Here is a 24,239-nt window from a genome sequence, read left to right as displayed (position 1 = left end):
ATACTAAGGAAGTTAGATATTGGTCCAGACCACAAGTTTAGACTTAAAAAACTGGTCTCCGGCCCAGCAACATGATAAATGTCAGGACATGCGCTGGGTGCCATTGGACCTAAGCACGCTGCCTGAGTGCAAACTTGTTTTACCCTGTAAGATCTAGGCCGTTGTTAAAATGAGCTGGAGCCACCAAAAAATTATTTTAAAAAATGATAAATCCTATTGCATCTCTGTTAATAAAGTATTAAAATTAATGTACAGTAAGGTAAAAACTGAAATAGATCAAAAAATTAGGTTTAATGACATTAAAGACGTATGTGATATTAGTTTCTATATATATATATATATATATATATATAACCTTTATGGTTCTAATTTGGATAATTGGATGCCTGCGTTTTGATTTGATAAGCAGCACCAATGATTACTCTATCCATGGTTAAAGCTTATAATCCGTTAGTTTAGACTTTTAAAAAATAGAAGGACACGTGTCATATTTTTATTGTTTCTTATTTCAGAGAAAAAACCATTAAAAATATTTTATTTTTGCCAATTTTCTATTTATTTATTGCTTGATTTTTTTCTTCAATTTTTTCACACAAGAAAATACACGGGCACACACTCTTGTTACCATAAATTAATTAGCTAATATATATTATAGTGATTATTTAGGTCTTGCAAATCATAAGATGGTCTGATAATATTCATCGAGGGATAAGGTGATAGATGCATCGATGAAATAAACTTGATGGCTGTAAATATATAGACATGATTTCTAATTTAATTTGTAATGAAAGTTTTGGTTTTACGTGTTCTAGCTTTTCTATTTTTTTTATAGAAAATTTATTTATTTTATAAGGTTCTTCATCGTGCTTTTAAGATAAAATCAAAAATTAATTAGAAAAAAAAGGAATCATCTATTTGACCTTTAAACTAAAGTGAAAGATTTTTTCCAAAACAAATAAAAATCAAAGAAAAAATATTCTCCATTGGTAAATAAATAAATAAATAAAAATAAAACAATCCAACATTAAATAAATAAATAAATAACAATTCCTTTTTACTGAAATATTTTCCATTGGTAAATAAACAAATAAAAATAAAACAATCCAACATTAAATAAATAAATAAAATAACAATTATTTTTAATGATATATTTTCCATTGGTAAATAAACAAATAAAAATAAAACAATCCAACATTAAATAAATAAATAAAATAACATTTATTTTTACTTTTTTTTTTAATTTTTAAAATAAATTAAATTATTCTTTCTCCAAATGTAAATATACAATTGATAATAAATAAAAAATTACCACAATTATTAATATTTTTTTAATTTTTTCTTTTTCTAAAATTAGAACCTATCAAATTCTGACATGCGTTCCTTTTCTGAAGTCTAAAATTAAAAATAAATAAAAATGACTTGATCATAGATTTAAGGGAATGCTGCTGCCTAACGGACCCAGCCAATGGTATCGAATTGAATTATAAAACGGTGCACGAAATTCAGGATCAAGAAATCGCATTATTTTTGAGCATCTGAGTAAAACCAACAAGGAAGAAGGCTTTTTTGGCTTCAGAATCCAGCCAACGTGCAGTTTCCAGTACCCATTACCATAGTACAAAATCCAACCTAAAAGAGTATGAACTGCAAGGTCGTTACAGCAAGAAATAGACATCTATCTAGCTCACTGTAAGAGCTTGACCTTCACAGGCTTTGAGAACTCAAATACAAAATGTGATCATAACCAGGATACAGATGTTCCGGCTAATCTGCATATTTGAAACACAGATTAAAACAAGTGCAGATATCCTTGATTCATTTCAGATGCAGGCACAAAACTAACCAAACAGGAAAGTTACTTCTGTCCAAAAACTAGCACATGACAATGCAAATCCATCAGCGATACCAGATAGCAGAGGCAGGGAAAATACTGAGAAAGTCGAACAAACACACTCATACAGTTAAAACCAAATAAGGGAGAAAACAAACGACTTCAGTTTGTGAGATAGAAAGGTTTCTAGAGACCTTGATGAAACCTCCCCCAGTAAGGGCATGACAGACATTCAGCCAGACCACATTCTCAGTTGTCATAATCCCGGGAAACCGACCTCTCTGATCTTCTATATTCACGCTCCTTTTCACGTGACTCGGATGTTCCGCGATCATAGTGGTAATCATCATCCTCCATTTGATCATACCGATCACGGTCTGGATATTGATCATAGCGGTCATGGTCACCTTGAACATCCATGGGATCATACTGTCCCCTGCTTCTATGATGCTCATAGTGATCATAACGCGGGTCATTTTCTGCATCTGGCAGCCTTTGCCCCTGCTCAGGATGTTCATACCAGCCACGATCATCCTCTGGCTCAGCATGATCATAGTCCCTTTCACCAAGTCTATCCCTCTCATGTTTTGACTCATCCCTATCATGGGAGCGCCCACGGTCATGGTCACTGACTTCATAATCCCTCTCCCTGTCCCGAGTGCGATCACGATCCCGACCACGGTCTCTCTCTCGATCACGCTCATAGTCACGGCCACGGTCCCGACCTCGATCACGTGTCCTATCACGGTCACGATCACGGCCTCGTTCTCTCTCCTTGTCTCGGTCTCTCTCTCTTTCACGATCTCTATGATGCCTATCTTCTCTGTGGTCACGATCCCGTGGCTTGTCATGGGAGCGCTCACGTGACTTCTCCCTATCTCTTTCCTTGTCCCTTCCCCTCTCACGAGACACTTCCCTGTCCCTGGGATACATCATCCAAATAAATCAAACATATAACTAGCAAATATGTAAAATACTCATGAATGCCCTTGTGATATTCCACATGTCCTCCATATAATCACTGTTATTTTCAGGTAAAAACAACAGTGCGATAAACATCATTTGAGCTTCCTCATTCAACCATCACCACAACATTGGAAACATATTATACCACCACGAGAATTGTACTCTTTTGTTAATCCTCTTTCATACAAAAAGTTATGTAACAGAATTAGAAAGTGTGGAAAACTTTTAAGGGTCATACCGTTCAGTTTGCCGGTCTTCTCGTGTCCTTGGCTCCTCAGACCGAGAAGATCCTCCTGATTGCTGAACCTCTCTGAGAAAGGAAAGGAAAACATGTTGGATTGTCCAAAATAACAATCATTAACTCCAAGAAGACCCAGAAGCATTCAGCTTTTGAAGCTTAGCGTTATTTTAAGTTATCAAAAACCCACAAGTTGAACAGAAGAAGCTAAAAAACAGTGTCACAAACAAAATAAGCAAAGCGTGTCAAAAATAGACTATCCCAATGCACAAGATAACTAAATATAACTACATAGCCCTGGCTCAAACAGAACTTAAATAATTCCTTGCATTGAAATTTTATTTTAAACAATTGCCATCATTAGTCAGCAATAAGCACAACAGGAAAGACATTTAATTACAATATTTGGTTATAGAAAGATAAAAATATAAAGCCAAGATGTAAAATAGATGAGATCAGGGAAATTACCTCCCAGAATGCTTCTGATTAACTTCTTCACCCCCAACTCTGGTAGTTCCAAGTCCACCGCCAAGTCTGCGAGGTCGCCAATTTGGGACAGTCCTACCTCGTTCAACATCAACTAGTACCCTTCTTCCATCAAGCTTCCGCCCATCAGCTTGCTTATAGGCAGCTGGTCATGTCGACAAGCAGCAGTTAGAACCACATGACATGGAATGCATATTCAATAAACAGTGCAAAACAACATATCAAACCTTTCATGTCTCGTGTATGCATGTATTCAATGAAAGCATATCCTCTAGGTTTATTTGTCACTTTATCAGCTACCATGCGAACCTGCAACTCTCAAAGCAGAAGAATAAATATAATGCCACTACAGAGTCAGACCTTCAAACCATATCCATCATATTTTTACTGTTTATTTTCCATAACCAAGTGATAGCTCTACAAAAAGTTAAAAGCAGTAAATCCTAAATGGCACGGCAGGCAGGCATTATGCCTAATTGGCCGTGCTCACCTTTTAATCATAGGGCTTCGAATCGCGAGATGCATCACCACCAGTGCTAGAGTTGCAGAAAAACTGATATATTGAGGCAAATTTACCAATTCTTGAACAGACTAGCATCCCCTTACCAGGGAATAAATTGTTTTAAATTAAAAAAAATAGTTATGGATAAAATAGGAAATACCAGAGCATCTTCTCAATTGCTGATATGTTTTGAGAAGCCTCTAAAGCCAAAAATAATTTTTTTAGCAGCAATGGAATGCATTATGAAAGATTCCAATAGAAAGAAAGAGATGCTAATACTCCCAACATATTTTACCCAGTTCAGGAAAAAGAACAGATGCCAGTCTCCTTTTGTTGCTCGAAAATTAAGGCCAAAAGGCACAGTGCATCAATGCTCTGCTCAACTTAAATCCAGCTTTGCCGGCAAGATCTTTGGAATTGGACGATAAGAAAATTGGGAGAGAGAATTTTCCATTTGTAGAATGATGTGAAATGTCCCCTTACCAGGGATCTCTTTGTATGAAGAACTTTAACACTAAAACAATGCCTAGAAACTGGAACAACCTTACCAGGGCTCTCTTAGATGAACTTTAAACTAAAACAATATCTAGAACCTGGAACAATAACTGTTCCATTAATGATTTCTAAACCCAACTACAATGCAAGTAGAATTGTCAAGGGATCAGCGGAACAAACCTATGTCATTACCAGAAAATAGGCAGTGATACCTGTGCTATTATTTCCAATTTGCGCACTCCAACAATGAGATGGTGTTCTAGCTTTCTTTATTGCAATAGATGTGGAACAAAAGATGTGCCACAAATTCCTAACTACAGTTACCAAACAAGTGAAACTATGATGCGTCACTACGTTCAAGTTCAGTTGAAAAGTAAAGAAAAGGTTAACACTGATTTATTGTTCAACAAGCAGATTAAATCAGCTACACAAAGGAGCACATGGGAGAACTTTTTTCATTCCCAAACATTTTTTTTGTTCATTTAAAAATATTGAAATCAAAAACATAATCCAGAAACTTTTAAAACATATATTTTTTAAAAGAATATACAGATTTTTTGCATGGCATGTTAAGGAGAAAGTTGTTGCATAACCTCTTACCAAACCTGCTTGGGTATACTCAAAAATACCTACCCGTTTTATTGGTCCATAAGATTCAAACTCCCTTTTAATTCTACTCTCAGTAGTCTCATAATTCTGCAACAACAAAACAACAAAAAATAAGACACCAGTGCAGAAAGTAAATCATAAACCTTGAAATTTATAAAGGATGATGCAAAATACTTACAAGCCTAGCAACGAACAATGTCTTGTATGGATCACCCGACACATTTGGATCGTTAGTAGGATCATCTGCAAAAACAACAAGGATCCAAAAAAAGTTAAAACCTGCATAGATCGAATCTTAACAATGGAATTGCTACTAGCAAAGAAGATAATCTAACATTTTTGGAGCTCCTCGGCAGCCTTTTCTGCACCCTTTTCTAGTCGTGCTGCATGAATCCTAGCCTTTCTTTCTGCCTGGAGCCATGGAAAATGCACCCACAAAGTTATAGAACATAAAACAAAACTGCTTAGGAAAAACAAGCCACAAGAAACAATCATAGAGCTTGCATAAACCTTAAAGAAATTATCATGTTTAACAGAAACTAAAGAATCCTAAATAGAAACCACAAAAAAAAAAAGTGAACAGTTACAGCAAGTAGATAACCCTACAGGAGTTTCAGCTTCCTTGATAGGAGGAGCATACTCCGGATCTCCAGGCTCTGCAAAGTGACTCACAAACTGAGCCATACCTGAAAAAAAATGAGGCATGAAACAAAACTCATAACATCAATAAATAAACATCCAACAAAGGAAACCCTTACAACAATAATACACAATAAACAGATACCTAAATATGGCGGGCATTTTCTCTTCTCTGGTGGGGGTTTAAATTCCAGAGGAGGTCGAGGCTCAAAGAGCTTCAAAAGATTTGCTGTTAAACCCGTGGGGTGGCTTTGCCCAATCTGCACAAGCCAGCATATCCAGTTCACTCCAAATATTAAAAAATATCACAACTCGATAAATTTCACCACTCTTTAGCAAAAACCCATCAAAAATCGAAAAGCCTGCCCTTCTCCATCCCTTCAGCGATCAACATTACATAAATTTTAACTCCTAATATCACAAATAACCCCTAAAAGTGCCACAAAGTAAAAGTTCTCATAGTTTATTAGAGCTAAATCAATACCAAAACGTGACACAATTAACGATCCTAAACCCTAAAATTAAGATTTATAATCGAAACTACAAATAAGGACAAATCCAAAGAAAAATTGAACAAATTTCAAAAGTTCAAAAAGTAATAAAACCACGCGTGTAATTATAGAAAAAAAAACTAAAAAAAACCTAAAATCTTAAATTAAAATCAACTTGAAAAAAAAAAGAAGCTTTAATAGAATCGGACCAGTTTGAGCTGGAGAACGTTGGCACGATTCTGTCCTTTAGCGCTGCCACGAACGGCGGCGTTCGGGTTGCGCATGAAGGCATCGTTGTAATCTCCCATGGTGGCGGGATCGAAGCTCCACCAGCTAACTAGGGTTTTCGTGATTTTATAAAGAAATCGAGTTTTTAACAAGTGAGCAAGAATAAATTAATAATAACGTGCATCGATTTGGATATACAATTTATTTGGATCGGGTTTTGGAAGTCCGATTAGAACCCGGAAGCGGCAGCAAGAAAGACAGGAGAAATGTTTGGCTACCTTTTGTAATATATAGCCGAGTTGCGTGTTTGTTTGCTCTTCGCATACGGTGCCGTTTCTACTCAGCGTTTGCTGTTTTTTTTTTTTTTGTTTTTTTTAAGAAATTGCTTCTCGAATGTTTTTTTTCCCGACAATAAAATAATTTTTAAGTTTACGTATTAATTGAGATTAAATATTTTATTGAATAATTATAATGGAGAAGTCTAGTCTGGTATATTTAAAAAAAATTAATAAATCTTATTAAATCGTGGTTCTAAAATTTTAATTAAAAAATCCATTTTAATCACTAAACAAATCCCTTGAGTTTTTTACTTGGAATGTCATCAAAGTTATTTAATTTACATTCTTCATAAAAAAAAATTATCAATTAATATTCCATTTGAAATGGTTTATCTTTGTGGAAAAATTATGGTATGATTAATTTAAAGGTTGGGAAATTCTGAGTTATTTTGCATATAAAAATCTAATTTCTTTTATAATTAGATTTAGACAACATCTTCCGTACCAACAAATATATGCTAAGAATGAAAATACAATTTCTCTTGTACTCTTCTTGGCTATTTTATCTAAAATTATATAATAATATTCACCTACCATCCATCCAAGTCATGATAAGACTTGTGAATTCATTTATAATATGCTTGAATTTTTTGAATTGATTCCAATTTTTTTAATTTTAAAAAATATAATATTTGAAACTATTTTGAGTGTTAAGAATTGAATTCTAAATTAAATTTAATCTAAAAAATGATATAAAAGTAATTTAGAGGTCAATCTTTTTTATTTATAATTTCAATAAACAAATTGATGTTAAAACTAGTATAAACCCAAACTTTTAATCCAAATCTAAATTTAAATTAGTTCAAATTTAATATAAGTTAACCTAAATATACAAAGAAAAGTTACAAGAGAATTATTTTTTTCTTTTAAGTGATTGTCGTGACTTTTTTTCATCAAATTAAGAATTTCAATCTTTTACCTTGAGTTTTTTGGTTTAAAAAAGATAGAAGTAAATGGTTTTTTTTATGTTATTTTCAATCATAATTTATTTACAAAAGAATTAAAAAATATATTAGAGTTCATAATAATTTATAATTTATAGTTAATGTTGTTAATTTTTTTTTGAGTATCTATCTGTGTTTTAGAAATAAACATAAATAGTTAATTAAAATTCAATAATTTTATAGAAGCTTAAAAAAGGTACAATTTTCAATACCATTATGAGACTGGGAAGCAGAAATATCAAAGGAGAAAACAGAATTTACAAAAAGAAGATCCTTTGCATAACATTTTAACAGAACGTACAAACGAGGAAGAAGTAAAAAGCAGGACAAAGAATTTAACAACACAGTACTTTTTATAGCAGAACAATAACACAGACAGCTCACACATACAACAGAAGCTAGAGTCCGCCCCATTACATGAAATCCATGCATGGCCACCTTACAATACCACATATGATGAGAGAAACAAATTCAATTAGTTAAAAAATTAGGGTTTCTTGGTGAGTGCCATCAACATTTTTCACATAGATAGGAAGAATCATTAGTACCACCTAAATACTTGGTCTCTCCTCTCTAGAGTTAACCCTTGAAAAAGACACCGAGTAACTAGTTTCAAATCAACAGAATCACTTGAAAGAAAAATAATGACCATTTATGTTTGTACGTCTGCGATCGTTGTCTGTTCTTGACCACCAAAAATGGCTCATAAATTGGCTTTTAGGTATTTAAGCTTTTTGTCCATTTTTGTGGCTACTAATTAGACTGGCTGTTTCAATGATAATTCCTGTGGATCCCTGAAGGGCCCATTTCTCGGGAGTCATTGCTTGATGTTCCATGCTCACTGCTCCCAAATTCCTGACTACCTAACGCCACCTGCCTGAACCTTTTCATATCTGCAATATACGAATTTGTATCGTAGTCTGAGCTTCCGTTCGAGCTGGAAAACATCGGGCTCTGGCCAGTCATTGTACCATCATTTAAGACATCCAGTAATACATCTCCTTCTAATGCACGTACTATCTATTTTGCAGAAAAATTATAACATGTCAAATAGCGTCTTATGATAATTATTAGAAATTTACTTGTGGAAGTGAGGTTCTTTGGATACCTGGCTCATTTTTGGGCGCTTTCTACCAGAATGGCGAATGCTGGCCGCAGCACAAGCTATCATTCTTTGCATCTCTTGATGGTTGTACTTGCTCTCCAACATTGGATCGACCAACTGAATGAAGTTGCCAGTCTCCAAAGCAGAAATCGTAAGCGGTCGAGCCTATCCGTTACATGCACAAAAAATTATATTTACTTCACAGAACAGCACAAGATGGCAAGTATTTCAAAAACTTTGATGAAAGGTTTATACTGAAAAGCATTTTAGTCAAACTAGGATAAAAATAGAGAAACCACACACCCAGTCCACCAAGCTATCTTCCATTGCACTTGAAGGATCAACAGGTTTCTTCCCGGTTATGAGTTCCAAAAGCATGACTCCATACGAGAAAACATCAGATTTCTCAGTCAGCTTGCCGCTTGCTGCATACTCAGGAGCCAAATACCTGCATTAGCATCAAGGAAGTTTATTAGCAGCAACCTTTTCTAACTGCGTATCATTTTTGAATAAGAAAGTAGAAGGTTAAGACTTTGCCATGCTATGGAAAGAACTTTGAAATTGATTCAAGTCCACCCTTGTATAACAAAAGAATGGCTTATCATAGCTTTACCCGAAAGTACCCATGACACGGGTAGATACATGCGTGTAATTGTCAGAAGACAGCTTAGCCAATCCGAAATCAGCAACCTGAATAGGCAAAGGAGCGTGATCAATTAGCTTTGTCAACATCAGCAATATTGTTTTGATGGATCTAGTGCTACGGGGGCGGTATCATATATGTGTGTATGTATAGGACAAACTATAAATCTAGTTCCACCAAGAGAAGGTACCATGGCTTCAAAGTTGTTGTCAATAAGAATATTGGCAGCTTTAATATCACGGTGGATAATCCGAGGATGGCCTGCACATATTTTTCAATAAAGCAACATAAATACGTGATCACTGCGTGCATGTGTGTGTGTGTTGGGGGGGGAGAAAGGAGGGGTAGAATTTCTTACAATCTTCATGAAGGTAAGCAAGCCCTTTGGCAGAACCTAATGCAATACGAAGCCTAGTCGGCCACTCCATGACTGGAAGACCTTTTCCTGCAACCGACAGTTTGAGTTTATCACTCTAATTGGATTTTTTTTGCTGAAATTTTATAATATAAGAGGTGGTGCTGGTGCGTATCAAGATGCCTTGAAGCTAGAAGGCTTGACATGGTACTGTTTGTATGCATTCTTTTGACAAATCTAGATCTATCGATGGCTTAAGATTGGACACACTTCTCTGTAATGTTAGAAAGTCTACAATTAAGGCACCGTAACATTTCTTTTATCGTTCAACAAGAAACTTTACAATGAAAACGAAGCAGAAGCAGAAGCAGAAACTTACCGTGAAGGTGATGTTCCAAGGTCTTGTTGGGAACAAACTCATAGACCAACATTCTTTGCCCTTCAGCAATACAATAACCAACAAGTGACACAAGATGGCGATGATGGACACGACTAATGATATCAACTTCAGCCTGGAATTCTCGCTCACCCTGTCGAGTACCTGCCTTCACTACTAAAAAATATAGTAATTAGCAACGGACTACTCCGTTGCAAATATTACTAAAATCCGTTGCTAAAACAATTTAGCAACGAAATCAGCAACGACAAAATTCGGATGCAAATTTGTCGTTGCTGATTTGTTAGCAACGGATTTATCCGTTGCTGATTTCTTTGCAACGGAAAATCCGTTGCTTATAATTAGCAACGGATAATCCGTTGCAAAATGAGCAACGGATAATCCGTTGCTTATTTTGTGAATCAGCAACGGATTCTCCGTTGCTGAATGATGCATTAGTTACAATCACCAACGGAGAATCCGTTGGTGATTATATTATTTTTTATTAAATTATTTTTTATTTGTTTATTGCAATGATTTTTAATTTTAATTAATTAATTTAATTATTTATGGATATTTTAAAAATTTTAAAATATATATAACCAACACAATTTAATATTAAAAATAATTGTATCATTAATAAAAAATAGAATAAAACTAATATTCATATAATAAAAATTTAGTTAAACTTACATCAATACAATTAAGTTCAAATACAATAAAAAAAACAACAAAAGATACAATCATGGTGCCGGTTGCGAAGACGAACCATGATATTGTGGATCGATACAAGATTGATCAGGATATAAAGGTCGAGGTGTAGGTCGAAAAATTGGTTGAGATGTGGGTCCCATAGATGTCATTATCTGAGGAGCCATAGGTGGCGATATTGCTGGAGTCAAAGATGGTGGCATACCTTGATCAATATTTGATGTCCCATCATTGTATCCAAGATTGTTCACAAGATATTCTTTCATGGAATCCATCTGTCGTTTCATTTCAAGAATAAATTCATCTTTTTTCTTTATCTCCTCTTCTTTATCCTTTATCTCCTTTTGCAATGCTCGATACGATGAACTGGGATATGATGACTCCACTGAGTAGGAATGTGATGAAGAGCTTGGACTAACTATAGATTTTGGCATACGAGGTGCACCATATACCCTACCCTTTGTAACTCCTCCTGAAGCCACACACCAAGCTGCTCCATCAAATGAAGGATGATTTTCCCGATTACTTCCATACTTTGAAATCATCTCCATTTTATAATTTTCCTATAAAAAAAATACATGCAACAATAAATTCATTTGAATGTTAAATGATAATTAAGTTATATTAAGAAATAATCAAATAAAAATACATACAACCACTTTTTTCGACTTGTTGTCGACGAAGCCACCAGACTGCTTAGTACTTTGATGCAAAGCTGAAAAGACATCATCCCATGGAGGTTCTTTTCCACCAGCTTCCTCTTGCTTTCAAGATTAATAAATATTATAAAAGATAAAAATACAAATTATAATTTCTTATCTTAAGCATTAAAAAAAAAATTCTTACCATGTTAGCTCGATATGATGCAAATGACACTGTTCCTCCAGAATGAGTGCTTATTTTGCCATCTGTTTTGGTTAATCGATTCCTCCTAGCAGATTCAGACCTCCTTTGAAATTCAGGGGTGGACCAAACATCTTTGATCATTTGATTCCAGTCATCATTATTTATCCAGGCAGGACCTTTATCAAGGCAATCTACAATATTTGTAGTGTTTTCTTTTGACATGGCTTTCTTGCGAGCTCGTGTTAATTGTTGATTCAAAGCTATCCTTGCCTTATCTTCCCAAATATTACGAACAATCGACTCATCTTCCTCAGGAAAAGAATATTTTTTCTACCAAATAATATATATACGAAGTAAAAAAAGTGCACAAAATTTCAAATTATATAAATAATTAACATATTGTGTTATCTTGTTCAAAATTTGCAAGATGATGTAATAACTATAGAAATTAAATGATATTAAAAAGTAAACATGAAATAAGTACAAATTATAACACAAATCAATCATAGCTAATTGATAATTTTCATAATCCTACATTAAAGTTATCAAAATTAAAAAGAATATTATGGCAATTAGTGTTGGTTCTTACCTTAAACTCTTTAAACAGTTCATCCCTGCACATTGAATCTACTTTTTCCCAAGAGTGCCATGCTCCCTTAAAATTGGACCTCAAAATATCTCCGATTGCACGCCCACACGATGCGTTATTGAACCTGAAAATATATAATAACAAACTTATATTAAACAAATAATTACACAATAAAAAGTAATTTTTTTCATACCTGAAAATATAACTTTAATAAGTTTGTTTTCAAAAGTTTGAACTTACTCTGTTGTTCCATACAAACAAAGCTCTTTTTTTCTTGTTATTGGATCTATTGGCGTGTCAAAACCCTTCCTTTTAACACTTTGATCATAATTGTGTGGAGAACATGTTGAACCATGATATGATGGAACACCATCTTGATCCTCATCACATACACCTCTCTCATTACTATCGTCTCCCTCGTCTTCATCTCTAACGTTCACATCATCATCATCACCATTAACTCTCTCATAACTCCTATACAAATTATGTCCTCCATAAACAAATTGGTTATCTCGAGGGAAACCTCCTTGAGTTTGAAGCAAATCTTGGAAACGAAAGCCCTCACAATATTGATATGCATCAACCCTCCCATAATCACGTTGAGGAGGATGTGTACTCCCCAAAGTAGGTATATAATACTCATTTGCATTCTGATACACAGGTTGATGAAATGTGGATCCTTTGTTATTATGCCTTGATGTAGTTTGAAATGATTTGGATGAAGTGGACCTGTCACTCCTTGATGTGGACCTGTCACTCCTAGAATCTAATATAGATCCTCGTCGAGGCATGCTAAAAACCAGAAAAAATATATACATTATGATATGAATATATACACATAACAATAAATTAGCTTATAATTAAACTACGAGGAACAAAAGATTCACAATATTTTCATTAAGCATTCCTTGCAATGATAAAAATCAGCCATGAAGTTTAAATTATCAAAAGCCAATTAACACAAACAATAATAAAAATAAAAATCTAAATAATTAATTAAGCAGAAATCAAAATTTATGAGTATACTTACCTTAATGTTTGTTCTTATAAATCAAACACTGAGTAGGAAAAACCTTTTCATTCATTCTTCAACATCTATAAGCAAGAAAACAAATCACAAAATAAAATATATCATCAGAATCACAATTTAAATATTGATACTTGAAAGGTTAGAAATTTTTTCAAAGGTCAATGAAAATGATATATGCAATGTGATACATAACACACTATGATAAAATAATAAATAAAAAACATTGAAAAAGTAAATATTGTCAAATAATATGAAATTATCCATACATATATTAAAGATAATTCATTACATGTACTACAAAATATAATTAAATTGCGCTACTCATTATTATCATCACTCCTAGCCATCACCACCATAACAATCATCCTCATCCTCATCATCATCATCTTCTTCTTCACCGTCATCGTCACCGTCACCATCACCATCACCATCATCATCACCATCACCATCATCGTCACCATCACCGTCACCATCATCATCTTCTTCTTCATCATCTTTGTTTCCCCAATTTATGTCAAGTTGAAGCAATTCATGTTGCCCGATTTCTTCATAATAAGATGATTCAACAAGTATATTTGGATCATCAAGTGTTTGAGTAGGAAGGACATAACATGGTTGAGAAATCTCATCTGATTGATCAACATCAAATGATGTTACATTGTTGGCATCTTTAATAAATTCACCCATGTCAACATTATAACGACTTCTAGCAATTGTCTTAATAACCGTCCACCATTCAGATGATTTATTACCAGGTGGATATGTATAGTAGACTTGTTGACATTGTTGTGCTAGCACAAAATCTTCATTTCCTTGTAGTCGAGATGTATGCTTGATTTCAACCAAACCATTCGAAGGATGCACTCTAATTCCTCGTCTTGTATCATACCAATTACACTTAAACATGAATAACTTGCACTTACTCCCTAAGTATTTTAGCCGAACAACTTCTTTAAGCATTCCATAATAATCACGTTCATTATCATCATAGCAACTTCCTTTCACACAAACTCCACTATTCATTGTCTTTTTAAAACGACCATAACGTTGAGTATGAAATTTAAAACCATTCACATAATACCCATTATAGCATTTCACTGAAGTTGAAGGGCCCATAGCAAGTCCAAAAAGCTGATTTTGAATTCCATTAGATTGGTATTCCACCTAGCATAATAGTTAACTCCATAAGAAATAATAATTTAAAAGAGATTAATAATATTTTTAAAGTAACTAATTGACATAAAATATAAATTAATTTTATTAAAATACTTACATTATTTTTTAACCAATTTGGAAAGATCACTTCGCATAATTTTTCAATTTCACCATCACTCGCATATGGTTGTTGTGACTTTAGCTCTTGACGGCATTGCCTAAAATTTAAAAAATGTTAAAGTTAATAATAAATTATTATAAATTTAGTAAAAAATAATATTTCATACTTACTCTAAATAAGGCTTCAGTTCTTGACAATTGAATATCACATAGTTGTGCGCAATTTGCATTTCAGCATGTGACAACTGCCTTCTATAAAATCTTTTGGATAATTTTTTTCCTGGATAGGAAAAAATAGAGAGACATCCATCTACACTTGTAAGGCCACCATCATCATTCCGTGGAACTCGATTCCAAATTGTTTGCACGTCATCACCAAAATAATGAGATGCAAAATTGGTAATTTCATCAATCAAGTACGCCTCACATATGGAACCCTCAACTTTAGCTTTATTGGTAACTTTCTTCTTCAAATAAAACATATACCTATATCATTTTTTTCAATTAGTTTATTAAAAAAAAAATGAATAAAATGAACATAGTATGAAACATACCGTTCAAATGGATACATCCATCGATATTGAACTGGTCCACCAACTTTTGCCTCGTAAGGTAGATGTATCATCAAGTGTTCCATGGAGTCAAAGAAGGATGGAGGAAAAATCCTTTCAAGTTTGCAAATTATTTCAATTATATTCATCTGCATTAACTCCATGTGCTGGGCATTTAAATTTGTTGAACAAATATCTCGAAAAAATACGGATAGTTCAGTTAATGCCTCCCACAATGGTCTAGGTAAGTAAGGTCGGAAAGCAGTTGGAAGAAGTCTTTGAATGAAGACATGACAATCATGGCTCTTCATCCCCGAAACCTTACATTGTGCCTCTTTCACACATCGTGAAATGCTTGAAGCATAACCATCAGGAAATGATAACTCCTTCATCCATGACAACACTTCTTGTTGTTGTTTCTTGTGTAGACAATAAGTGCTTTTAGGTTTGTAAACCCGACCACTCATATCTTGTTGCAAATGTAAATTTGGCTTATGACAATACAATTGAATATCCAACCTAGCCTTTAAATTGTCCTTGCTTCTATAAGGACAATCCATTACTGTATAAAAAATATTGTCAAAGACATTTTTCTCAATATGCATGACATCAAGATTATGACGAATCAAATTTATATGCCAATATGGAAGCTCCCAGAAAATACTCTTCTTCACCCAATTGTGTTTAACACCAAATCCTGGAATTTTAACATTATATGATGAACCTCCAATATATCCCTCAGTATACTTGGACACTTCATTTAACATTTCCAAACCAGATGGACGAGGTATAGGAGGGAGCCTTTCAATTACTCCTTTCAAAAACTTATCTGATTGATGTCTATATGGGTGGTTCATGGGTAGGAATCGTCGATGACAATCAAAAAATGTAGTTTTCCGTCCATTTTTTAATCTAAAAGCCTTGCTATGCTCCATACAATAAGGACAAGACAGATTTCTATGAGTACTCCACCCCGATAACATGCCATATGCTGGAAAGTCACTAATGGTCCACATCAAAGCTGCCCTTAATTGAAAATTTTCTTTTCTGTAGACATCATATGTTTCAACACCATCAGACCATAAATTCTTTAACTCATCAATCAAAGGTCTTAGAAAAACATCAAGCTTTTTACCCGGATTCTTTGGCCCAGGAATCAGCATTGTCAAAAACATGAATGGTCTAGTCATGCACTTCCACGGAGGCAAATTATAAACAGTCACAATTACTGGCCAACAAGAGTATGTATTTGAAGACATGTCAAATGGACAAAACCCATCAGTGCACAACCCTAATCGAATATTTCTCGGATCTGATGCAAAGCTGAAGTGAACACGATTAAACTCCTTCCATGCCTCCCCATCAGATGGGTGCACCATAACCCCATTATCTGACTTGTGATAATGATGCCATGTCATATCTTTGGCGTGATATGGAGACATGAACAGTCTTTGAAGCCTTGGTGTTAAGGGAAAGTATCGAAGTTGCTTCTCTGCCTTATTGGAACCTTTACTGGTTGGATTTCTAGGTTTGTATCGTGAACTTCCACAAAAATCACAATTTGTTTTCATTGCATCAGCCCCATAGTACAACATACAATAATTAGGACACACATCAAATTTCTCATACCCAAGTCCAAGTGGTCGCATAAATTTCTTGGCATCATAAAAATTTGATACCAAATTTTCATCATTAGGCATGCAACTTTTTGTAAAATCAATAAAATTGTTGAAGGCATTCTGAGTCAAATTAAATGTTGACTTCATATTAAGCAATTGTACACAAGCAGATAATTTGGATTGCTTGGTACACCCATCCCACAACGGCTCCTCCGCAGCTTTCAAAAGATTAAAAAATTTAGTTGCCTCCGGATTTGGAATTTCCCCTGCTACCATAGGACTAGACATGTTATCATTATAGAATGCATCACCAACCCCCATTGCATCTATAACTAGATTTCTATATGGATTCTCTAGACAAACATCATTCATAACATGACTCATTCCAATTGATGAAGGTCCAGCCAATATTGGTTCCGTAACATAAGGCTCCCCATGTACTGTCCAATTTTCATAACAAGGTATAAAACCTTTTGTCAATAGATGTTTACAAACATCATCTTCCTTTAAAAACTTTTGATTTTTGCACCTCACACAAGGACATCTAATTTTTCCCCCAGATATATTTTTATCAATTGAAAATGCAAAATTGATAAATCTTCTAACACCGGTAATGTATTCAGGACGAAGGCGACCATCCATAAGACGACGATACATCCATGATCGATCATCCATGTTAATCTAATTAACAGGACAACACCAATAAGTATTTTTAGAAATAAGCATACTTCTTTAACTACTACTATTTAAACAATCCTTTAAAATAAAATATGTACAACATGAATAAACTATAATTATTTGTCCAGTTCAAACATATATCAAGCCAAAAAATGTTAATGATGGGATATATGCACATGTGTTTGTTAAAACCTGGATAATTATTTTCCTTCTAGTCTTTGTTATTGAGTTTTTGTTAAATGCTTTAAATAAATCTTAATAATTTTCATTTATATTTATATAAGCCAATTATTGACAAAAGTACACTTTTAGATTATGTTTGATTAGTATTCTATACAGAATAAATAGATAAAGAAAAAAAATATTTAGTTGAACAAATATTAAATAAATTTATCTTTATAGTAGTTTTGGATTTAATTTTTTTTTATTGATCCTTCTAACTTTTGTTACAACCTCAAATGAGTTTTTTATTTTTTTTTAGCCTTTTATTTTTATTAGATCCATCAAACTTTTTTATTTTTATTCAAATCTTTTTTTGGTAAACTAAGAAATGGTAAATGAAATCATAATCATATATTCAGATCTTTTTATTTTTATTCCAACATTTGTATCTTTGTCTCTTTAATTATATACAATGTATCTATGTTTTATATCATAGTGAAATAACAATTAAATATCAATTATTTTTTTGATACTTGTCTTCTCATAACAAATATTTTTTTTCATTTAAGATCCAACCTGATAAATTTCATTTAATTTAATAACAAGGAACTAACTTATAGTTTTCAAAAAAATTAATTATAATTTACTGTAATTATTATCTCTTAAAACCTATAACTTAATAAGAATTTTTATGGGCAGGACATAATTTTTCTACAAAACCAAGCCTTTGCATAAAAGGAAATTCTAATGACATGCTTTTAGTTCAAAGAGCAAAACAACAAGGTACAAAAAGCATAGCACAACGAAAGCTGGATGCATTAAATGATATTCCATGTAAATGACATGTAGTATAACAGCACAAGACCTCAAAAGAACAAAGCATTAAGGAGACCATAGTAAATAGTAATAAGAACGCAACACACCGTTTTCGCGCAAAGAAGAACCCAAAGGATGATTAATTATTGAGGAAGATAACTTGCTGCCACGCTTAAAAACCTAATTCATCATATTGAACAAAGTCATGTCAGGACCCAGAAATTAAAAAAAAAGCCAAATAACAAAGCAAACATTAGGTACTATAACAGTTGTGAGCTTTAGTCATCTCAACAAAGGAAGAGATGATGTGTTGCTAAAATGTTCCCGAAATAATTCATGTACCTTATTGAGAATACTTCTCTTTTAAGATTAACCTTATTAAGCATACTCAAGAATAAACACAAGGTTATACTGATTTGGATTTGTCCTTTATAAACTATGTCTTTATGGATAATTAAACATTGAAAGCATACTGCTTTATGGTACTACAGGGATCAAATTAGCTTTAGTTGATTTTCAGTTTCAACTAACCTTTAGTTGATTGAAATGATTAAGCATGTTTCATGCTCTCCACACACACATATACATACATTTATGTCTACTAGCAGTCAAAATAAATCACTTGAGAACTTTATTATTCAGGAAAAGGAAAAGGGCTTTGATAAATAAAGCAATGGAACTAGAATCAAGTTCCTAAAGCAAGTATTAATTTCATAAATATCTGACATCAATGAAATCCAAGAATTGACATACATATTTGATATTACAAGGTTTTTTTTTGCTATCTTTCAGTTATGAAAAGTGGAATATATCTATGTTATCATATACAATTATCTTTTAAGATAGTCTTTTAGAATATACTTTGTTGAGAGCAATTTTTTTCTTCTATTCCAAGCATAACCACCATAAACATTAAGCCGCCCAACTACTAAGAACTTGGAAACCCGAGACAATGTATACAGAGAATAGAGAGAGTTCCAACTGAAATATCTCCAAGCAATTGCTACTGTTATGGCATGTTCAACTAGTATGTGGTGCTGACATTCCACTGTCATTATCCAGGACAAGCCATCCACACGATTACCCCACAAATAAAGAGAGCATGTTTAGCTTGCTTAAAAATAATGAATGAAGATACAAAAATAAAACAACAATCTTATTAACAAAACACAACATCAACAACCAAGTTTCTTTTTATATATATAAGTATATGAATACATTCAAATCACCTAGGTGTTGGCGCACAGGAGGACAAAAAGACTTGCAGACATCAAAGAACACCCATCAAAGAACACCCAGCATCAAAAAACTAATTGTTAAAAATTAAATTGGGGGTTTTGCTAAATTTTCAATTAAACAGGCATAATTTCCATAAATCACTCTCTTCCAGACACAAGAATTGCCAGCATTGGTCAATTTGCATAAAATCATTCAATTTATGAACCGTAACCCTAAAAATTAATTTGGGGGTTTTCATAAATTTTCAATTAAACATGCATAATTAGATTATAAATCATGGTAAAAACATTTTATAAACCTTATATTATTGAATTAATAGCCTAAAACTATTATTCAAAGTATCAGGAAAAACAATTGTTACCTGTACGTTCTTCAGTTACAGATGAGAGAGATGGATCAACACGAAAAAATAACACCTGAGATTAGAAAATTTAGGTTAGAACTGTTTAGTGTAACTTCAATTGCAACAAAAAAAATAAAAACCCTAAATTAGTTACCTGAGCTATTGAAGAAAAAAGTGCAAAACCTAACCCGTTTACAGAGAAAGGGTAAATCAGGATGTTCGATACTGATGATGATGGGTCTGGTGTGATGTTACCATGGGTCTCTGTTTTTCTTGCTTTATATAGAAATATTGAAACTGGTAAGATCGATGAAGGAGAAGAAGATGAAGAAAAGAAATTACGGATGCTGAAGATGAATGAGAAAATGATAAACAGTTTCGGATAAAGGAATATGAAATCGATGAAGAGAGGGTGATTTTTCAACAGTTAGGGATTGATATTGTTATTAGGGATGACGGATGCACTGGAAGAGTGAAAGTGATGTAATTTTCAGCTGTAAATGATTTTGTTGGTGTCTGTATTTCGGTGTGGGGGGAAAGAGCGAAAATAAACGGTTTAGATTTTATGCAATCAACGGTCAACATAATTTCAGCTTTATATTAATATTTAAATTTTATTTTTTCAATTAGCAACGGAAAATCCGTTGCTAAATTCAATGTAAATTTTGCAACGGATTGTCCGTTACTAAAATCCATTGCTAATATTTAAAAAATAATATATATATAATCCGTTGCAAATCTGTTACTGAATTTAGCAACGGAATTATCCGTTGCTAAATTCAGATGCTAATAGCCCCTGTTTTTTGTAGTGCTTTAAGCTCTTAACTGCAATCTCCTTCCCATTAGGCAACACACCTTTGTGCACATAACCGAACCCACCTTGACCTAATAAATTGGCTTGATCAAATCCACCTGTAGCTGCTGCTAGTTCATCATATGTGAAGGTACTTTTGTTGAAACCAAGAGCAATATTTGGTGACGGAGGGGGCAAGGGGGGGCGGTATGGGCCAGAGTTAATGGAGCTCATATCATCACTGTTCCCCATCGGTGGAGGTGGAGGTTGTGCAAGCCAGGGAGACCCCATTGCACCTGGTGATTGGGATAGCTTCACAACATGTTCTTTTGGGGGACCATTTTGCCAGTTCGATTGCTGCGCGCTGTAGTTATAAGAAAATTTTCCACTCCCTGGGCGTAAAAATAGAACATTATCAATGAAGGATCTAATTGATTTGGAATTGTAAAAAAAATGAATCACCTGGGATGCCAGATACAGAAACAAGATTCAGCAATAATCTCATAAGTATTCAACCTGATATTTACTTGAATGCTCTTCAAAAATATTTAGCAGAGATATCAAGACATCTTTTCCGTCATTTTTATGAGTAGATTGGAGGGGCTATACGTGATCTATAACATGTTCAAAATGAATTGAAGCAACAGAAGAAGCTTTTCTAGCACAACCAGTTTCTGAACATAAAATCAGACTAAAGAAGTTACAATACAACTCCCTTCTCTCAAAACAGTGATTGAAGGAAAGAAATAGCTTGAACCATTCTGAAATCGGATGAACCATTTGAAATCTAAGTTATATAAAAAGGAGGGCTTATACATTTTGTATTTGAAAAGAAGGTATACTATCACAAAACATGATAGTTGTACATTAGTTGAGATAATGCAATCCAACCATGATGATCGGTAGAGTGTTATAATGTAATTGTTGGGTGCACATATTAGAAGTAATTATCTCATACTTCAAAGATGAACGGAAAAAAGAGGTGCTTCTATATATAAGATTGGCTCATGACTCAACATCTTTGAGAATAAGCTCCTTGACAAATTGGTATCAAAGATGATGGTTCGGCTTGGGTTGAGTGGCGATTGTGGGTAGACTCTCGTAGCTTTGTTTACTTCGCCATGATTGAGCAAACGAGCTAAGCTCCAAGCATATCATATTAGGAATGTTAAATACTTCCACAAGAGGAGTAGTTGTGTTCGAATGGGTCTGGCTTGCATGTGAAGGTTTAGATACCTCCACAGGAGAGGGAGTTGTGGTAAATACTTCTACAAAGGAATGGGAAAAAAGAGATGCATATCTTATATAAGATGGATTCATGATCCAATAGTCTAGGTTTTTGGACTGGACATGAGTCTTGTTTTATGTGCAATTAAGCTCTCATAGTGCAGACACAAACCCAACACAGAACCGAGAGCCCACACATCTCCTCAAACACATACAACTCCCTAACAGTAATTAATTGTGATAGAAATGATTAACAAAAACACAAGGTTTGGTGAAACAACATCTGTACCTCCTTGAGGATTTTCTCCATAATAATGCCTATTTTTTCTTTTCTTCTTGCGCGAACAGTATGCACAGATGAAAATCAAGGCAATAAGGAATATACCGAAACCAACTGCCACCCCAACTACAATTTTAATCTGATCTGAAGTAAGTCCTCCACCATTATCTGATGAATCTGGAGGTGCTGGTTGTGAGTTTTCTGAACTTGGTGGAGGAGGTGGCGAAGCATCTTCTCTGTGTTTAGGAGGGGGTGGAGGAGGTGGCGCAGCATCTTCTCTGTGTTTAGGAGGGGGTGGAGATGGTGGGGAACGAGAATCACTAGTTGGCAGTGGAGGAGAACGAGAATCACTAGTTGGCGGTGGAGGTGGTGGAGATGGTGGAGGAGGAGATGATGCATCTGGTGGTGGAGTATCCGATTGAGGTGGGGGTGCAGATGTTGAATTCTTAGGTGGTGGTGACGCTGGTGGAGGTGGTGGAGATGGTGGAGGAGGAGATGATGTATCTGGTGGTGGGGTATCCGATTGAGGTGGGGGTGCAGATGTTGAATTCTCAGGTGGTGGTGGTGACGCTGGTGGAGGAGGGGGGGAGCCAGAATCTGGTGAGGGAGCATCAGGTGTTGAAGACATTCTTCTTTTTTTCTTTATCTCGTGAAGAACTTCCGGCCAAAAGGTTATTTAGCGTTACACGCCGGAAACTCCACGAATCCCCCAGACTGCTCGTCTCAAGATTTTAGGATACCTGAAAATATTAATGACAGGATCAGAAGCAATCAAGAGATGAACCGCAACATATATTCTAACACAAGAACTATAACAAAACAGAACAAGGATGTTTATTTTTTGTAGTATAGTATTATGAGGCTGCTCCTACAAAGCATGATCATAAATATTCTCCTTCAAGCATGCACCTTCATGTCTTCAAAACGACTCCAATTTAGAGGCCTCACTATTTCTCATTTCCTATGATCAGATCTTTTGGAATTATGGCATTTAATTTCTAACATTTCCTTCTATTGACCCCCCTGTAATTTCATGATGTGTTTTTTTTTGCAAACTTGCAATTCCAGTGAATGGAGAATGATATTACAAACTGGAAAAAAAATTACCTGAATGAAGAAGATGGGTAGGATCTCAAAGAAAAGAGAAGGAAAAGGGGTTGCATGGTAGATACCTGTAAACCTCCTACAAAGGTGGACTTTTCTCTCTCTCTCCCCCCCCCTATTGTCTCTGCCACTTCTTCTTTTTTACCATTTCTTGATTGATGCTTGTCTTCACACTTGTAAGAAGCACAACGTCGGAGACAAAACATTTTGATAAGCTACAGTTGATCCAAGCAGAAGCATGATTTATTATAAAATAAAAAATAAATGAAGTCGAAGAATAACAAGGCACGCATTTGGTGAAAACTCATTCTAGCAAAATCAGCTAAGCACGATATCCTGTAGGCTGCTACTTTTCATGGGAGCCTTTGGAATTGTAGTTGCTATATGACTTGTGAGATCATTCCGGCCATGATTTTCCCCGAAGGTATATAGGAATTTGCTTCATACCCTGGCATCGTTTATTAAATCTATAGGAAGCTAAGCATTAAATTAGCAGTCGATACGAGATACGAAGTACTAGTATCAAGGCGCGTTCGATAAAACTCTAGCCTATGCTGCTGCTGCTTTGTAGTTACAAAGCAAAGGTATAAATGCAAATGCATAATTAGAAAAGGTACATGTAAAGACAACCAACCAATCTTTCAACTTTGTAGCCCACAGGAACTTCAGAAAACAATTTCAGGATAATCGCTAACCTTCCTTCAGGAAAATCTCTTAGCTTTCTTTCCCT

At 34.4% G+C, this 24,239-nt stretch overlaps 3 protein-coding genes and 1 long non-coding RNA gene across 6 annotated transcripts; 1 reads left to right on the top strand and 3 right to left on the bottom strand.

Moving 5' to 3' along the window:
• Positions 1-1,399: 1,399 nt before the first annotated feature.
• On the top strand, positions 1,400-2,123 carry LOC105126562 (uncharacterized). Its single transcript, XR_842448.1, has 2 exons — positions 1,400-1,493; positions 1,558-2,123. It is a non-coding gene; the product is annotated as an uncharacterized LOC105126562 (long non-coding RNA).
• U1-70K (U1 small nuclear ribonucleoprotein-70K) lies at positions 1,790-6,751 on the bottom strand. The gene is made up of 10 exons (XM_011027464.1): positions 6,467-6,751; positions 5,912-6,026; positions 5,734-5,813; positions 5,463-5,538; positions 5,306-5,370; positions 5,152-5,214; positions 3,749-3,830; positions 3,504-3,666; positions 3,036-3,107; positions 1,790-2,753 (listed from the first exon to the last, which is right to left on the bottom strand). The coding sequence occupies exons 1-10, from the start codon at positions 6,563-6,565 to the stop codon at positions 2,081-2,083; spliced, it is 1,488 nt and encodes a 495-aa protein (XP_011025766.1). The 5' UTR covers positions 6,566-6,751; the 3' UTR covers positions 1,790-2,080.
• Positions 6,752-8,397: 1,646 nt separating this feature from the next.
• Positions 8,398-23,756, bottom strand: LOC105126561 (proline-rich receptor-like protein kinase PERK4). Of its 2 annotated transcripts, XM_011027463.1 has the most exons (10): positions 23,578-23,756; positions 22,415-23,145; positions 20,920-21,290; positions 10,250-10,418; positions 9,874-9,960; positions 9,706-9,776; positions 9,486-9,562; positions 9,176-9,320; positions 8,876-9,037; positions 8,398-8,787 (listed from the first exon to the last, which is right to left on the bottom strand). In XM_011027463.1, the coding sequence occupies exons 2-10, from the start codon at positions 23,031-23,033 to the stop codon at positions 8,539-8,541; spliced, it is 1,950 nt and encodes a 649-aa protein (XP_011025765.1). In that variant the 5' UTR covers positions 23,034-23,145; positions 23,578-23,756; the 3' UTR covers positions 8,398-8,538. The 2 variants fall into 2 exon arrangements, with proteins under 2 accessions (XP_011025765.1, XP_011025764.1); XM_011027462.1 differs by lacking the exon at positions 23,578-23,756 and having other exon boundaries at positions 22,415-23,477.
• On the bottom strand, positions 10,953-13,443 carry LOC105126560 (uncharacterized). Of its 2 annotated transcripts, XM_011027459.1 has the most exons (6): positions 13,423-13,443; positions 12,633-13,184; positions 12,393-12,516; positions 11,804-12,133; positions 11,611-11,721; positions 10,953-11,520 (listed from the first exon to the last, which is right to left on the bottom strand). In XM_011027459.1, exons 2-6 carry the CDS (start codon positions 13,181-13,183, stop codon positions 10,990-10,992), a joined length of 1,647 nt encoding a protein of 548 aa, XP_011025761.1. In that variant the 5' UTR covers position 13,184; positions 13,423-13,443; the 3' UTR covers positions 10,953-10,989. The 2 variants fall into 2 exon arrangements, with proteins under 2 accessions (XP_011025761.1, XP_011025763.1); XM_011027461.1 differs by lacking the exons at positions 11,804-12,133; positions 13,423-13,443 and having other exon boundaries at positions 12,633-13,353.
• Positions 23,757-24,239: the final 483 nt, after the last annotated feature.

The sequence above is a fragment of the Populus euphratica genome, unplaced genomic scaffold (genome assembly GCF_000495115.2).
Source record: "Populus euphratica unplaced genomic scaffold, PopEup_1.0 scaffold41.1, whole genome shotgun sequence".
In the NCBI taxonomy this organism is placed as follows: Eukaryota; Viridiplantae; Streptophyta; class Magnoliopsida; order Malpighiales; family Salicaceae; genus Populus; species Populus euphratica.
The sequence above is the reverse complement of the archived record's forward strand: the minus strand, read 5'-3'. Positions and strand labels throughout refer to the sequence as shown.

Bases quoted from the DNA above. Each gene is read 5' to 3' on its own strand.
- LOC105126561 (XM_011027463.1), bottom strand. From the start codon at position 23,033: ATGTCTTCAACACCTGATGCTCCCTCACCAGATTCTGGCTCCCCCCCT. The intron at 9,961-10,249 runs GTAAGTTTCTGC...TGTCGGTTGCAG, and splicing joins CTTGGAACATCACCTTCACG to GAAAAGGTCTTCCAGTCATG. The intron at 9,563-9,705 runs GTACCTTCTCTT...TTGCCTATTCAG, and splicing joins ACAACAACTTTGAAGCCATG to GTTGCTGATTTCGGATTGGC.
- LOC105126560 (XM_011027459.1), bottom strand. From the start codon at position 13,183: ATGCCTCGACGAGGATCTATATTAGATTCTAGGAGTGACAGGTCCACA. The intron at 12,517-12,632 runs GTAAGTTCAAAC...ATATATTTTCAG, and splicing joins TGTTTGTATGGAACAACAGA to GTTCAATAACGCATCGTGTG. The intron at 11,521-11,610 runs GTATGTATTTTT...TTTTTTTTATAG, and splicing joins ACAAGTCGAAAAAAGTGGTT to GAAAATTATAAAATGGAGAT.
- U1-70K (XM_011027464.1), bottom strand. From the start codon at position 6,565: ATGGGAGATTACAACGATGCCTTCATGCGCAACCCGAACGCCGCCGTT. The intron at 5,371-5,462 runs GTTAGATTATCT...TTGTTTTTGCAG, and splicing joins TGCCGAGGAGCTCCAAAAAT to ATGATCCTACTAACGATCCA. The intron at 2,754-3,035 runs GTATGACCCTTA...GATGTATCCCAG, and splicing joins GAAGACCGGCAAACTGAACG to GGACAGGGAAGTGTCTCGTG.